The sequence below is a fragment of the Trichosurus vulpecula genome, chromosome 3 (assembly GCF_011100635.1).
Source record: "Trichosurus vulpecula isolate mTriVul1 chromosome 3, mTriVul1.pri, whole genome shotgun sequence".
Classification (NCBI taxonomy): domain Eukaryota; kingdom Metazoa; phylum Chordata; class Mammalia; order Diprotodontia; family Phalangeridae; genus Trichosurus; species Trichosurus vulpecula.
In genome coordinates, this window is record NC_050575.1 from 387,420,149 (window position 1) to 387,434,261 (window position 14,113).

At 42.1% G+C, this 14,113-nt stretch overlaps 1 protein-coding gene across 2 annotated transcripts in view; it reads right to left on the bottom strand.

Moving 5' to 3' along the window:
• The window catches only part of KLHDC4 (kelch domain containing 4), a 99,874-nt gene that overhangs the window by 62,002 nt on the left and 23,759 nt on the right, over window positions 1-14,113 (bottom strand). For both annotated transcript variants that reach the window (XM_036752765.1, XM_036752764.1), the window contains exon 5: window positions 13,502-13,638. Coding sequence is in view for 1 of the 2 variants with exons in the window: in XM_036752764.1 (XP_036608659.1) it covers window positions 13,502-13,638 (137 nt within the window). In the remaining variant the exon portion in view is untranslated. The remainder of the gene's footprint in view (window positions 1-13,501; window positions 13,639-14,113) is intronic.

The following is a 14,113-nucleotide window of genomic DNA, read 5'->3' on the forward strand; positions in this document are numbered from 1 at the left end:
AAAGCTGGACTCAGGAACTTCCTAAGTGCATGCTCCTGGGTAAGCCACCACTTCTGTTTGCCTCTTCTAAAAAATGGGGATAATGATAGCACCTCCCTCCCAGGAGGCATTTAGCACAGTCTATGTAAACATTAGCCATTGTTAATCTTATTAGTAAGGTTATTGCTATTAGTGTTAATATCACCATGCTGGAATTTGGGCATTGGTTGATAGTGGGGAGGAGTCTGACATGGTGGCAGGAGTCATTCAGGATTATTCTCATGAACATTTTCATACTGGATTAGAAGGGGAAGTTATTCTAGGCAGAGATCCTGGTTAGGAGTTACTGAAATAGTACCAGCATGAGATAGAAGCGCTGCTCTGAATATAGAACAGACTCAAAATTGGTGATTAACTGGATAAGGGGAGAGAGGGAGGAGCCAAAGATAACTTCAAGGATTATAATTTGGGTGCCTAGGAGAATGAAAGAGGGAAATTAGAAAATCAGGAGGCAGTGTGGTGAAAGGAAGATGACTAACTCAGTTTTGGAGAGGTTAAATTTGGGACAACAGAACGTACTGGCTTGTTTGACCTAACAAAATGTCCAGGTGCCTGGGCAGCCTGATGGCACAAGGGACAGCCGCTGTTCCAGCTATGGATGACAGGACCGATACCTTAACCGTACTTGACTAGTTTCGTGGGTCAAAGACTTGTCTCTTGCGTGACTGGCTTTTTTTCTTTTTGTTTTTTTATAATTAATTTATTTTTAGTTTTCAACAGTCACTTCCATAAGATTCTGAGTTTTAAATTTTCTCCCCCTCTTTCTCCTCCTCCCTCCCTAAGATAGCGTGCAATCTGACATAAGCACTACTTATATATTCATATTAAACATATTAGTCATGATGTAAAGAATTAGAACTAATGGGAGGAACCATGAGAAAGAAGACACAAAACAACACAACAAAAGAAAAGGAGAGCAAATAGCATGCTTCCATTGGCACTGAGACTCTCGGGTTCTTTCTCTGCATGTGGATGCCATTTTCCATCGTGAGTCTTTTGGAGTTGTCTTAGATCTTTGCATTGCTGAGAAGGGCTAAGTCTAGCAAAGTCAGTCATTCTATGTGGCTGTTACTGTGCACAATGTTCTCCTGGTTCTGCTCCCCTCACTCAGCATCAGTTCATATACATCTCTCCAGGTTTTTCTGAAGTCTGCCTGTTCATTATTTCTTATAGCACAATAGTATCCATTACATTCACATACCACGGCTTGTTCAGCCATTCCCCAATCGATGGGCATCCCCTCAGTTTCCAATTGTTGGCATCACAAAAAGAGCTGCTATAAATATTTTTGTACATGTGGGACCTTTTCCCATTTTTATGATCTCTTTGGGACACAGCCCTAGAAGTGGTATTGCTAGGTCAAAGGGTGTGCACACTTTTATAGACCTTTGGGCATCGTTCCAAATTGCTCTCCAGAATGGCGGGATCAGTTCACAACTCCACCAACAATGTAACAGTGTCCCAATTTTCCCACATCCTCTCCAGCATTTATGATTTTCCTGTTTTGTCATGTTAGCCAATCTGATAGGTGCGATGTGGTACCTCAGAGTTGTTTTCATTTGCATTTCTCCAATCAATAGTGATTTAGAGCATTTTTTCATATGACTACAGATACCTTTAACTTCATCTGAAAACTGCCTGTTCATATCCATTGACCATTTATCAATTGGGGAATGACTTGTATTCTTATCAATTTGACTCAGTTCTTTTCACATTTTAGAAATGAGTCCTTTATCAGAGACACTGGCTGTAAAAAATTTCCCAGCTTCCTGTTTCACTTCTAATCTTGGTTGCATTGGCTTAGTTTATGCATAAACACTTCAATTTAATGTAATCAAAATCATCCATTTTGCATTTCATAGCGTTCTCTCTCTTGTTTGGTCATAAATTCTTCCCTTCTCCATAAATCTGACAGGTAAACTGTTCTTTGCTCTCCTAGTATCAGCCTTTTTAATCTAAATCATGTGCCTATTTTGACTTTATCTTGGTATAGGATGTAAGATGTTGCTCTATGCCTAGTTTTTGCCATACTATTTTCCAGTTTCCCCAGCAATTTTTGTTAGATAGTGAGTTCTTACCCCAGAAGCTGGAGTCTTAGGATTTATCAAATAGTAGGTTATACTCATTGACTATTGTGTCTTGCGTACCTAATGTATTTCACTGATCCATCACTCTGTTCCTTAGCTAGTACCAAGTACTTTTGATGATTGCTGCTTTATAATACAATTTAAGATCTGGTACAGCTAGGCCACCTTCCTTTGCATTTCTTTTCATTAATTCCCTTGATATTCTGGATCTTCTCTTCTTCCAGATGAGTTTTAGCATTGTTTTTTCTAGTTAATTTTTTGGTAGTTTGGTTGGTATGGCACTGAATAAGCAAATTAATTTAGTGGAATTGTCGTTTTTATTATATTAGCTCGGCCTACCCAAGAATAACTGATATTTTTCCAATTATTTAGATCTGACTCTATTTATGTGAAAAATGTTTTGTGACTGTGCATAGAGTTCCTGGGTTTATTTTGGCAGGTAGACTCCCAAATATTTTATAATGTCTACAGTAACTTTAAATGGAATTTCTCTTTCTATCTCTTGCTGTTGGGCTTTGTTATAGAAATGCAGCTGATTTATGGAAGTTTATTTTATATCCTGCAACTTTGCTAAAGTTGTTCATTATTTCAAGTAATTTTTTACTTGGTCCTCTGGGATTCTCTAAGTATACCATCATAACATCTGCAAAGAGTTAGAGCTTTGTTTCTTCTCTGCCTATTCTAATTCCTTCCGTTTCTTTTTCTTCTCTTACTGCTAAAGCTAACATTTCTAATATAAAATTGAATAACAGTGGTGATAATGGACATCCTTATTTCACCCCCAATCTTACTGGAAATGCTTCTAGCTTATCCCCATTCCATATAATGCTTGCTGATGGTTTTAGATAGATGCTTCCTATCATTTTCAGGAAGACCCCATTTATTTCTATGCTCTCTAGTGTTTTTAATAGGAATGGGTCTTGTACTTTGTCAAATGATTTTTCTGCATCTATTTAGATAATCATATGATTTCTGTTAGTTTTGTTGTTGATATGGTCAATTATGCCAAAAGTTTTCCTAATACTGGACAAGCCCTGCATTCCTAGTATAAATCCAACCTGGTCATAGTGTATTATCCTTGAGGTAAGTTGCTGTAATCTCTTTCCTAATATTTTATTTAAAATTTTTGCATCTATATTCATTACGGAAATTGGTCTATAATTTTAGTGACTGGCTTTTTTCCAAAACATCATGCATGTGCAAGGGTTAGACTGCCTTCTTTCTGTCTTAAGTTTGCTTCCTGTTTTGACTGTGCACTTCTCATGCTCTGCTCCTCTCTCTGTGTCAAGGAAAAGAGGAGGAAAGTGATTTCAGCAATTAAAGCCCCACCTTACAGAATAAAAGCCTTCAGGATCAATGTTATAAAGACTATCTGAGCATGTGGCCAGATGTAGTCAGTTCTGTTCCGATTTCTGGCTCCCCTCCTGAAACATTATGGGTACATGTATACGTAAAAATACATATTTGTGTATGGCTATGTATATAACTCAGAAAAGCTCTGTAAGTAATTATTACTTAATAAAGAAGCTAGAGAGAAAATCGGTAAATAGCTGCAAATACTTGGTGGGAGCTATTTGCCTTTGTCCCATAAAACAAAAGGGTGAAGTGATGAAACCAATGATACCAATGTCATGTGGAATTTAGTTTTCCTGACTCTCATAGGACTAAATTTTTTCCTCTCCTTTCTAAACCATTATGATAGCGTCAATTAAAATGTTTCCACCATTAAAATGAGCCATGGGTGTGCATTAAGCATGAATGGAAAGAAGTATCAATAAATGGCCCCTTGACTGCCAAAATAACTGTAGGAGGGAAAATCCTCCAATCCCAGGGCAGTCCACCCACTTCAGGTTATCAGAACAATGAATGAAAAAGATGCGTCTGAATGACTATGGTTGAGCTGGCTGGCCTCTGGTGTCTCTTCCAGATGTAGATCTACCATGCAATGAACAGAGAGAAGACCCAGGGCAAGAGCTGGACATAACATTGTATAGCTTGTCAGACGAGGTCACTGTACTGGATATATTTGCTTGTTTTTCTGTTACCAGGGGCAGTTCAATGGGTAGGCAGGATTTTCTCTCTCTCTCTCTCTCTCTCTCTCTCTGTGTGTGTGTGTGTGTGTGTGTGTGTGTGTGTGTGTGTGTATTTTAAAGAAAGTAAATGAAGAAAGGAAATCAATCTCACCCTCCCCTTCAGGAACAAAATTCTAACTCAACCTGGGTGCACTTTTAACAAGCTCTAATGGCCTCAGCTTCCTCAACCTTAAAACAGAGACAACTCACCTGATGATCTCCCAGACTTTAGAAATGAAGATGTGACTCAGAGCCATTCCCCACGGGTTAAGTGTTCAAAGGTTCTAAAAAGGCAGCAAACTATTGACGGCTGCCTGCTCGAGAGGGGCTGCTCCAAATAATGCGCAACAAGACGAAAGCAGAGGGGAGCCGCGCACACGAAGCGACAACAACAGGAAACGCTACACATGACTACAGAGTAGGGAATGGCTAAAAAGGCTGTGGATCATAACTGTAACAGAAGAAATGGTGAAGTGGCAAGGCCCTTGTTTTACGGATGAGGATGCTAAGGCACAGAGAGTGTCAATCACTTGCCCAGGGTCACACAGCTATGACTATCCAAGGCAGGACTCAGGCCGTGTCTTTGTGACTCTGAGTCAAGTGCCCTAAGCACTATAGATCAAAGTGCAGTAAGTAGAACCAGGGAAACCAAAATAAACACTGGCCACAATGAGGTCAATGGAAAGAACCAGAAAACTATAGACATGCTTCATAGGACAGTGACCAAGCTGTGGCAAGAGGTGCCTTCCCTGAACGCCCCTCCCCCTCGACCTTGAAGAGGTGGGAAACAGCCCACTCGCTGCCAGACTCCGCGAAAGGGCGGTTTGGTTTCCTCTTTTATTAAAAAAAAAAGACAGACAACCCCCAACCCCTTTATTATAGGGCCTCTGAGCAGAGGGAGGGGCAAGGATATATTCATAAACGAAGGTGAGGAAAAAACCAGGAGACGTCAATAAAACTTTTTAAAGGCTGAGAAATGATCAATAAAACAGATCGAGCTGAAAAGTAAAATGAGCCCCAGGTTCAAGAGGACTCTCTGTGCTTCCCACAAGACAAGACCCACTTCATGTTCCTGAAGTCTCGACCCAGTCCTCAAGGAGCTGGGAAGAGTCACTTCCCAGGGAGCTGCCGAGAACCTTCATTCTCTGGGTCTGCTCCATCTCACCTTTGACGGGGAAGAGGGGAGGGAATGCTAGCGGGAACATCGTAACTTAAAGCACTGTGGAGTCCAATGCTCTGCTAATATCAGCTATGACATCAAGGGAACCAACAACCCAAATTGACAGTGTATCTGCACGTTGCCAGCCAGCCTCTAATCCAACAACCTGAAAACTGTACCTTGTCATTGCGCATGGCCAATAGGCCTGTTTTAATGATTAGTCTGCCTACATTTTCCATCGTGCTCTGTCAATTAAAAGTGTGCTGTGCTCATTAAAGGAAGCTCTAATAAAGAGTTGTTACCACCTAAGGTGAAAATCACATTTTATAAAAATTATTGTTATAAAAACAACACTTACCTTATTCCCCCCTTCTGAAATTGAGATTCTGCCACTGTTTTAGAAATTCAAATGCTCCCCATTACTGGGTAGTTACCCACACACCATCACAGTAGCTGAAGTAACAGTGAAAGGCTGGGCTCCAAGAGCCCCCCAGAATCCTCCAGGTGACAATACTGCCCTCCTCTCTACAGTCAGATGGTGTGGGAGTAGAAAGCTGGCCCTGGAGCTCAAACCCACCACAGACAAACCCCGCCTCTGTCTCATTCAGTGTCCTCACCTGTAAAATGGGGTAAGAACAGCACCTACCAGGCAGGGTTGTTGTGAAGATCCAATGAGACGCTAGCCAGTGCCTGGCACACAGTAGGGACTTTATAAATGGGAGCCATTACTAGTATTATCCTAGTCCTCTCCCCCTCTTGGGCTCCTTCCCTTCTCCTGACAGTTGTTCAGATGACCTCCTCCCAGCTCGGTGAGCGCCTCAAGCAGCAAAGAGAAGACTCAGCAAGCCTGTGGGCCACACCTGGAGACTCTCTCACGGAACTGAAGAAGAAAATGCTTTATTCAGGACAAAATCTGAGCTGGAGGGCGGAACTTTCGAAGTCGCCTGGCCCACCTACACACAAAGAAGAAGCCCCTTCACAACAACAACATACTAGCAGTAACAGCCAACACCTGTAAAGCACGTGAAAGTCGACAGTCTGATGTGTGTTACATTCTTAGATCCTCCCGACAATCCTGTGATGCAGGTGCTGTTATTATCACCACGGCAGATAGGAAAAGATTGATTGGAACTCATGTCTTCCTGACTCTGAGTTCAATGCTCTACCCCCTTACCACGCTGCCCGCAAGAGGTCAGCAAGCTTCGCTTGCAGGTCTCCTGTGAGGGGGGAGTCCACTTTGTGTCAATGAATCCCCTTCCACTTTGGTGTGTCCCTAATAGTTAGGAAGTGCTCCTCAGGCAAGCCTCAATTAGCCCCTCCGCACCTCCCACCTGCTGTGCCCAGTTCGGCCCTTAGGGCCACGCAGAATGAGGCTCCTCTCCCCTCCACAGGACACGTGCTGCAAAGACCTGACAGCAGTCATGGTGCATCCCCAGTGACCTTCCTTTGGCAGGAACTTTCCTCCCTTCACCAGCTTGATGCAGGACAAAGCACAGCCCCAGCCCTGAAGTCAGGAAGATGCGCATTCTCCCCATGAGGCAGCTTAACCTCTCACCTCCTTGAGCATCTCTCTAGGACTCTGGGGTACAGGTAATTGGCACACCTGCATCAAAGGCAGGAGCTCCCACGCCAATGAAAGCAAGAAAACAGGATCTTTCTTCTAGCCTTTGTGAAATTGGCATCTGGGCAAGAAAAATTCAGGGACAAAAGATTTTACTCGTTTTTTGCAGAATGGGCTTTTATTTAATTTGATTACATGGAACGAATACATGAAGTTGAGTGTCCACCCAAGAACCAGACAGACCCAGGAAGATGAACAGGTCAAATAAGTACCTTGTGTAGCCAAAGACTTATGATACCTAGATTATCAAGGACACACAGCAAGGCAGGTAAAAAGAAGATGAGACAAAAAAGGGAAGAGAAGCTTGTATCTTTCACCAGGATGTTACACATATTATTTGTTTCCTACAGGCAACTATGAGTACTGGACTTCACATTTGAAGGCATCCTTATAGCACACATATGTGAAGCAGTAGTTAACTGCATTTTATGGACATTTTATGGACAACAAGAACCCCACAGGTGTTAGTTTGCTTTAAACACTAATGCGAAATTGGTAGCCAAGCTTGGGACTGACCTGTACTTTGTCCCTTGTCTTCCAGTTTTGGACTCAATGTACATTGTCCCCTCAAAGCCTGTTTGAGTACTTCTGTATACTAAACATAAACCAATATCTACTTATGAAATTCATTCCTCAAACCCTGGTGGGCAGATCTGAATGCCAGAAAACGGTGGCTTTCAGGAGCCTTTGTTCCCATTATTCATTTCCCCAATAACTGCTCCTGGTTCATGGCATGGCTGGCTGAGCCTGAACCACAAGAAGAAAAAGATGACTGTCTGACAGCCACTGGGCACAACAATATGGATGGATCAAAGCCAAGGTGGAATTACAAAGGAGATCTTCTATGGCCCCTTTCATCGAGGGCCTGCGATTGAGAGGTCAAATTAAAATGGCAACTAAGACATGGATTCAGTATTAAAAGCCACATGACAATGCTACTAGGCTGCTGAATTCAGCTTCAAAGCAGAGCTTATTTTAAAGGACTTTTTCCCTACAGGAGGTTGTTTTTGGCTAATACACCCTAAACACAACACAAGCTAAATTAAAATGATAATTGCGCAAAAAAACACTCCAAGTTGTACACTTGTTTGCAAAGCACAAAGAAAGGGCTTTCTTCAGCTGAAAGTACCCTAATGGCTCCTACTTACACCCCATCCCCTAAATGTTCTCATGTGGTCAAGCGTTAATGCATCGTTTTCTCCACAAAGCAGGCAAAATTAATCAACACTTGCTCAAGAATTAACCATCTACATATTTTAAAATAGGAAATAACAGGGACTATTGGCTTTAGACAATGACTCAACATAGTATCACAATAACAAAAAACAATTCAAGCTCTTTCTTAAGGCAGTAACATGAGAATCTTCACTGTGTTATTATTGGGACAAATACATTTTTGCTAAGGAATAACAGGCTTTCTGTACCTCACCTGTAAACTGGGGACAAAAAGTGACCATAGTTATCCTCTGGAAAAAAAAAATTACAAAAACTACTGTAAAATAACTGGTCTCAAGGCAACACACTAGGAAGAATTCTAAAGAGTAATAACATGGACTAGCAATGCATTTAAGACACCCTCCTTGGGCATCTTTATGCCCTCACATATACTAGGATGACCATGACTGGTGGTGACAGCATAAGGAGCTCAGGAGTGGGATCTGGACTCCAAAGGGTTCAGGTTCAATGGCTGGTTCTGCTACTTCCTCTCTGCTTCCTAAGTGTGAAGTGACTGCACGTCCCTGGGCCTGTTTCTTTATCTGTAAAACAAGGGGGTTGGAGCAAAGAGGTGCCGAAGACTCTGTCAGGTCGACACCTATGATCCCATCAATGATAGTTACACACATTTATACAACACTTTTAAGACTTGCAAACATCAACCTCAAACAAGGTGATGGCATCTTAAGAGCATTCTGTTAATGCTAAGCCTTGGAAAACTTCTTTATGACTTTCTAAATGGGAAGTGGGTAGGAGGGAATGATAAAGCAGAAGTGATGGATGATACTGGCCTTGGTGTTTGGGGACTAACTTTCTCAAAATGGAAGAAAAAAAGAGTTCAAGTTTCACTGTATAGAGCCATTATCAATTCACAGATGAAAAGAATTAACTGCTTCTACAAACCAATTCACCAGAGGATTGAGACATTCTGCTTTCTTTTCAAACAAGCCCTTCCCATAAGTAGAAAAATGGGAGACAGAGAAGTCAGTCAAAAGATAACCAATGGAACCAATTATTCTTTTGGAGACAAATTACATTAATGCCACTATCTACTTCTTCTCTAGCAAATTAACTACGGTCAGCGAAGTCATTTTCACCTTGCACATGCATGATAACCTCTGTATGTCATTAGTCTAACACCTCTAAGTCTCAAACCAATTACAGCAAGCCCAATACCATTGCTTTTGAGTGCTACCTAAGAGTAGGCATTAAACATCTCCCTTTAAACCTTCAATGATCTTCCCTAAAGTGATGATGGTTACCGGATTTGAACAGACCATTAAATGAAAAGACTTTACTAATTTTGCAACAAAACAGCCACCATTTCTTGCTCATTTCACTACACCAAAGTAGCTTCCTGTTCACTGTTCTGAAAAGTACAGATAGTAGGATATCCTTCTGAGAGACCGGGTGTCCCAAAAGTCTTAGTGCAGCTTAATGCTGGGCTCCAAACTGCATTAGGACAAAGCTCAAGGTCATCTCTGTTTAATTATAGCGAAAGTAATAGTGCTCCTTAATTCCTGATTTTAAATCTGTCTGATTCCACCATATTGGTACTTTCCTTGTCTCAAGAATTTCTTATTTTTTTAATGGTTGAGAATCCTAAGAAATCCTAAGAAAATGATGTATTGGGGGGATGGAGCCAAGATGGCAGCTGGAAAACAGGGACTTGCTTAAGCTCTCCCCCAAATTCCTCCAAACATCTGTAAAAATTCTAGAGCTATAGAACCCACGACATAACAGAGGGAAGCAGGTCTCTAGCCAAGGACTGCCTGGATGGTCATTGGGAAGGCTCTATCACACCATACTGGGAGCGGCGTGCAGCCCAGTGTGGATCACACCATGAACAACCAGGCCCCAGGCCAGGAATAGATTGGGCAGAGCAGGCCTTAGGGCCATGAATCACTGAGCTGTAGCAGTTACCAGACTTCTCAACCTACAAACGCCAAAGACAACTTAGCAGGTCAGTGGGAAAACTGCTAGATCTGGGTGACAGAAGTGCGAGGTCCGGTCTCAGCCCTGGGGCAGCGGCAGCAGCAGGAAGCTCCTGTGGTTGCTTCCAGAGCTCCAGTTGCAGATGGTTCCAGCCCCAGGTCCACTCAGTGGGAGGAATCAAGCAGCGGGTCAGAGCAGGAGTACAGGGAGCACTTCGCTAGCACAGAGGCAGGGTTCTCTTGCTTTGCCCTGCTTGGATCTGGGTTGCAGTCCTGGTTGGAAGTTCTTGGGGGAGGATGGGCACTGGTGTGCTAGAGATTGCTGTGTAGAAAAAGCTCTGAAAACAGCAGTGCAAGACTCCTGAAGCTTGGGACAAAGCACTCTCCACTCTTAAGGCACTCATACCCTGACAAAAAGCTCAAGTTGGCCGGGAACATAAACAAGCAGCGTAAAAAGGCTCAGATTATAGAATCTTTTTTTTTTTTGGTGACAAAGAAAATCAAAACATACAGCCAGAAGAAGTCAACAAAGGCAAAAAGCCCACATCAAAAGCCTCCAAGAAAATATGAATTGGTCTCAGGCCATGGAAGGGCTCAAAAAGGATTTGGAAAAGCAAGTAAGAGAAGTAAAGGAAAAATTGGGAAGAGAAATGAGAGTGATGCAAGAAAACCATGAAAAACAAGTCAATGACTTGCTAAAGGAGACCTCAAAAAATACTGAAGAAAATAACACCTTAAAAAACAGACTAACCCAAATGGCAAAAGAGCTCCAAAAAGCCAATGATGAGAAAAATGCCTTGAAAGGCAGAATTAGCCAAATGGAAAATGGAGGTCCAAAAGACCACTGAAGAAAATACTACCTTAAAAATTAGAATGGAGCAAGTGGAAGCTAGTGACTTTATGAAAAACCAAGAAATTATAAAACAGAACCGAAAGAATGAAAAAATAGAAGACAATGTGAAATATCTCATTGGAAAAACCACTGACCTGGAGAATAGATCCAGGAGAGATAATGTAAAAATTATTGGACCAGGGACAGCTAGGTGGTGCAGTGAGTAGAGCACCAGCCCTGGAGTCAGGAGGACCTGAGTTTAAATCCGGCCTCAGACACTTTATACACGTACTAGCTGTGTGACCTTGGGCAAGTCACTTAACCCCAACTGCCCTGCCCTCCCCTTGCAAAAAAACAAAAAACAAAAAACAAAAATTATTGGACTACCTGAAAGCCATGATCAAAAAGAGCCCAGACATCATCTTTCAAGAAATTATCAAGAACTGCCTTGATATTCTAGAACCACAGAGTATAATAGAAATTGAAAGAATCCACTGATCACGTCTTGAAAAAGATCCCCAAAAGAAAACTCCTAGGAATATTGTAGCCAAATTCTAGAGTTCCTAGGTCAAGGAGAAAATATTGCAAGCAGCCAGCTTCTACATTAAGGGACTGAATGGCTTGGAATATGATATTCCGGAGGTCAAAGGAGCTAGGATTAAAACGAAGAATCACCAACCCAGCAAAACTGAGTATAATACTCCAGGGCAAAATATGGACTTTCAATAAAATACAGGACTTTCAAGCTTTCTCAGTGAAAAGACCACAGCTGAACAGAAAATTTGACTTTCAAATACAAGAATCAAGAGAAGCATGAAAAGGTAAACAAGAAAGAGAAATCATAAGGGACTTACTATAGTTGAACTGTTTTGTTTACACTCCTACGTGGAAAGATATTTGTAATTCATGAGACCTTTTTCAGTATTAGGGTAGCTGAAGGGAATATACATATATATAGACAGAGGGCATAGGAGGAGTTGAATATGAAGGGATGATATCTAAAAATAAATAAATAAACAAATGAATAAACAGATAGATAAATAAAACTAAAAGGTGAGAGAGGAATATATTGGGAGAAGGAGAAAGGGAGATGGAATGGGGTAAATTATCTCCCATAAAAGTGGCAAGAAAAAGCAGTTCTATTGGAAGGGAAGGGGGGCAGGTGAAAGGGAATGAGTGAATCTTGCTCTCATCGGATTTGACTTAAGTGGGGAATAACATACACATTCAATTGGGTATCTTACCCTACAGGAAAGTAGGGGGAAGGGGATAAGAGAGGAGGCATGATAGAAGGGAGGGGCGATCAGGGAAGGAGGTAATCAAAAGCAAACACTTTTGAAAGGGGCCAGGGTCAAGGGGATAAAATTGAATAAAGGGGGACATATATAGGTTGAAAGGAAATGTTGTTAGCCTTTCATAACATGACTGTTATGGAAGTGCTTTGCATAATGATACATGTGTGGCCTATGTTGAATTGCTTGCCTTCTCAAGGAGGGTGGGTGGGGAGAGAAGAAGGGAGAGAATTTGGAACTCAAAGTTCTAAAAACAAATGCTCCAAAAAAAAAAGTTGTTTTTACATGCAACTGGGAAATAAAATATACAAGCAATGGGGTATAGAAATCTATCTTGCCCTACAAGAAAGTAAGAGGAAAAGGGATGGGGGGGTGGGGGGGAGTGGGTTGACAGAAGGGAGGGCAGACTGGGAAACGGGGCAATCAGAATATATGCCATCTTGAGGTATGGGGAGGGTAGAAATGGAGAGAAAATTTGTAACTCAAAATCTTGTGGAATTCAATGTTGAAAACTAAAAAATATTAAATAATAAAACAATTAAAAACGAAAAAAGAAAATGATGCATTGGCTCCAAGGAGGTCCCCACAGAGGCAGGCTCTGACAACTTTCCAAAAGAGAATCACGTTATAGATACGTGTATAAATCCAAAGTCCGACAAAAGACAGAGGGCTGGGGTTACCCATTTACACCATTCTGCCAGCCTTAGATAGCCTGGTCTATCTAAGAGGAACTTAAAGGCTTCTCCCCACACTGCCCTTGCCCCTTCTACTAGTTCTTTGTGAATCAGACATTGAAGGAAAGCTTCTGTTAGTGTTATACCACAACTCTACAGGGAATAGTTCCATTACAGGCAATCTCAGAACCCAGAATTTGCCTTTAAAGAAAGCCAGATGGCCCAATGGAAAAAAATGCATTAAAATATGATGGATGTGGATGTTGACAGCAGGGAAAAAGAAAATAGTCAAAGCCCAATACTGATCAAGGCAGATAATGGAGAGCAGTTAAACAAAGCCACACAGCAGAAGGCGTCTCATCAAGGTGACAAATATTTTTGTAGATAAGGTACTCCAAATAGATTACATAAAAGGTTAAGCACATCTCTTTATCTTTCAGTTAACATGGAGGTATCTTTTTGAGAGTTGTTTCTTTCCATTGTGCCTAGCTCTAGCACTTCTGAGACGCAAACCTAACCAATGAAATAGCTGGGAAAAGAGCAGCAAAAACTTGGGCAGGGGGCCAAGCATCTTACTTGATTTGTTCCCAAGTCCTGGTGGCCAAATGCAGAACCCAGAGATCTTTATAGTGGTAGAACTGTTCTCCATCAGGAGAAGCAAACTCTCCTCCAAACACCCACAGCTGTCCGCCTCCCTGAGGGACCACGGCTGCCTGCCGAGAGAGAAGACAAAGAGAGGCTGGGGTTACCCATCTATGCTATTCTGTACAACAACAGAAGTAAAGACCACTCCCCATCTGACTCCCATGCTGACCCTATGCATGAGGTCACTAATGATCACTGGTGCATTTATTCCTCCTTCATGAGAAACCCAAGTATAGTACCAACAGGCACAATCCTGTCCACAGATTCGCCACAGGCCCCCATACTCATGCTCTGGTGCTTGGGCACTCAATGAGAGCTTGCAGCAAAGACTCTCTTCAGATTCCCTCATACTGACTCCTCTATGACACAAGGATCTGAGCTTAAGGGCCAGGGCAGCTTCATGAGTGTCAGATGAAGGAACCTTCGTGAACTGACACCCTAAGAGGAACAGGCCTTTCTTGGGGCATGGAGCAGCACTGTTCACGCCCCTTCTCCAGCCTAGACTGTGGCAGTAACGCAAGCACTGACTGTGGGGTCCCACCA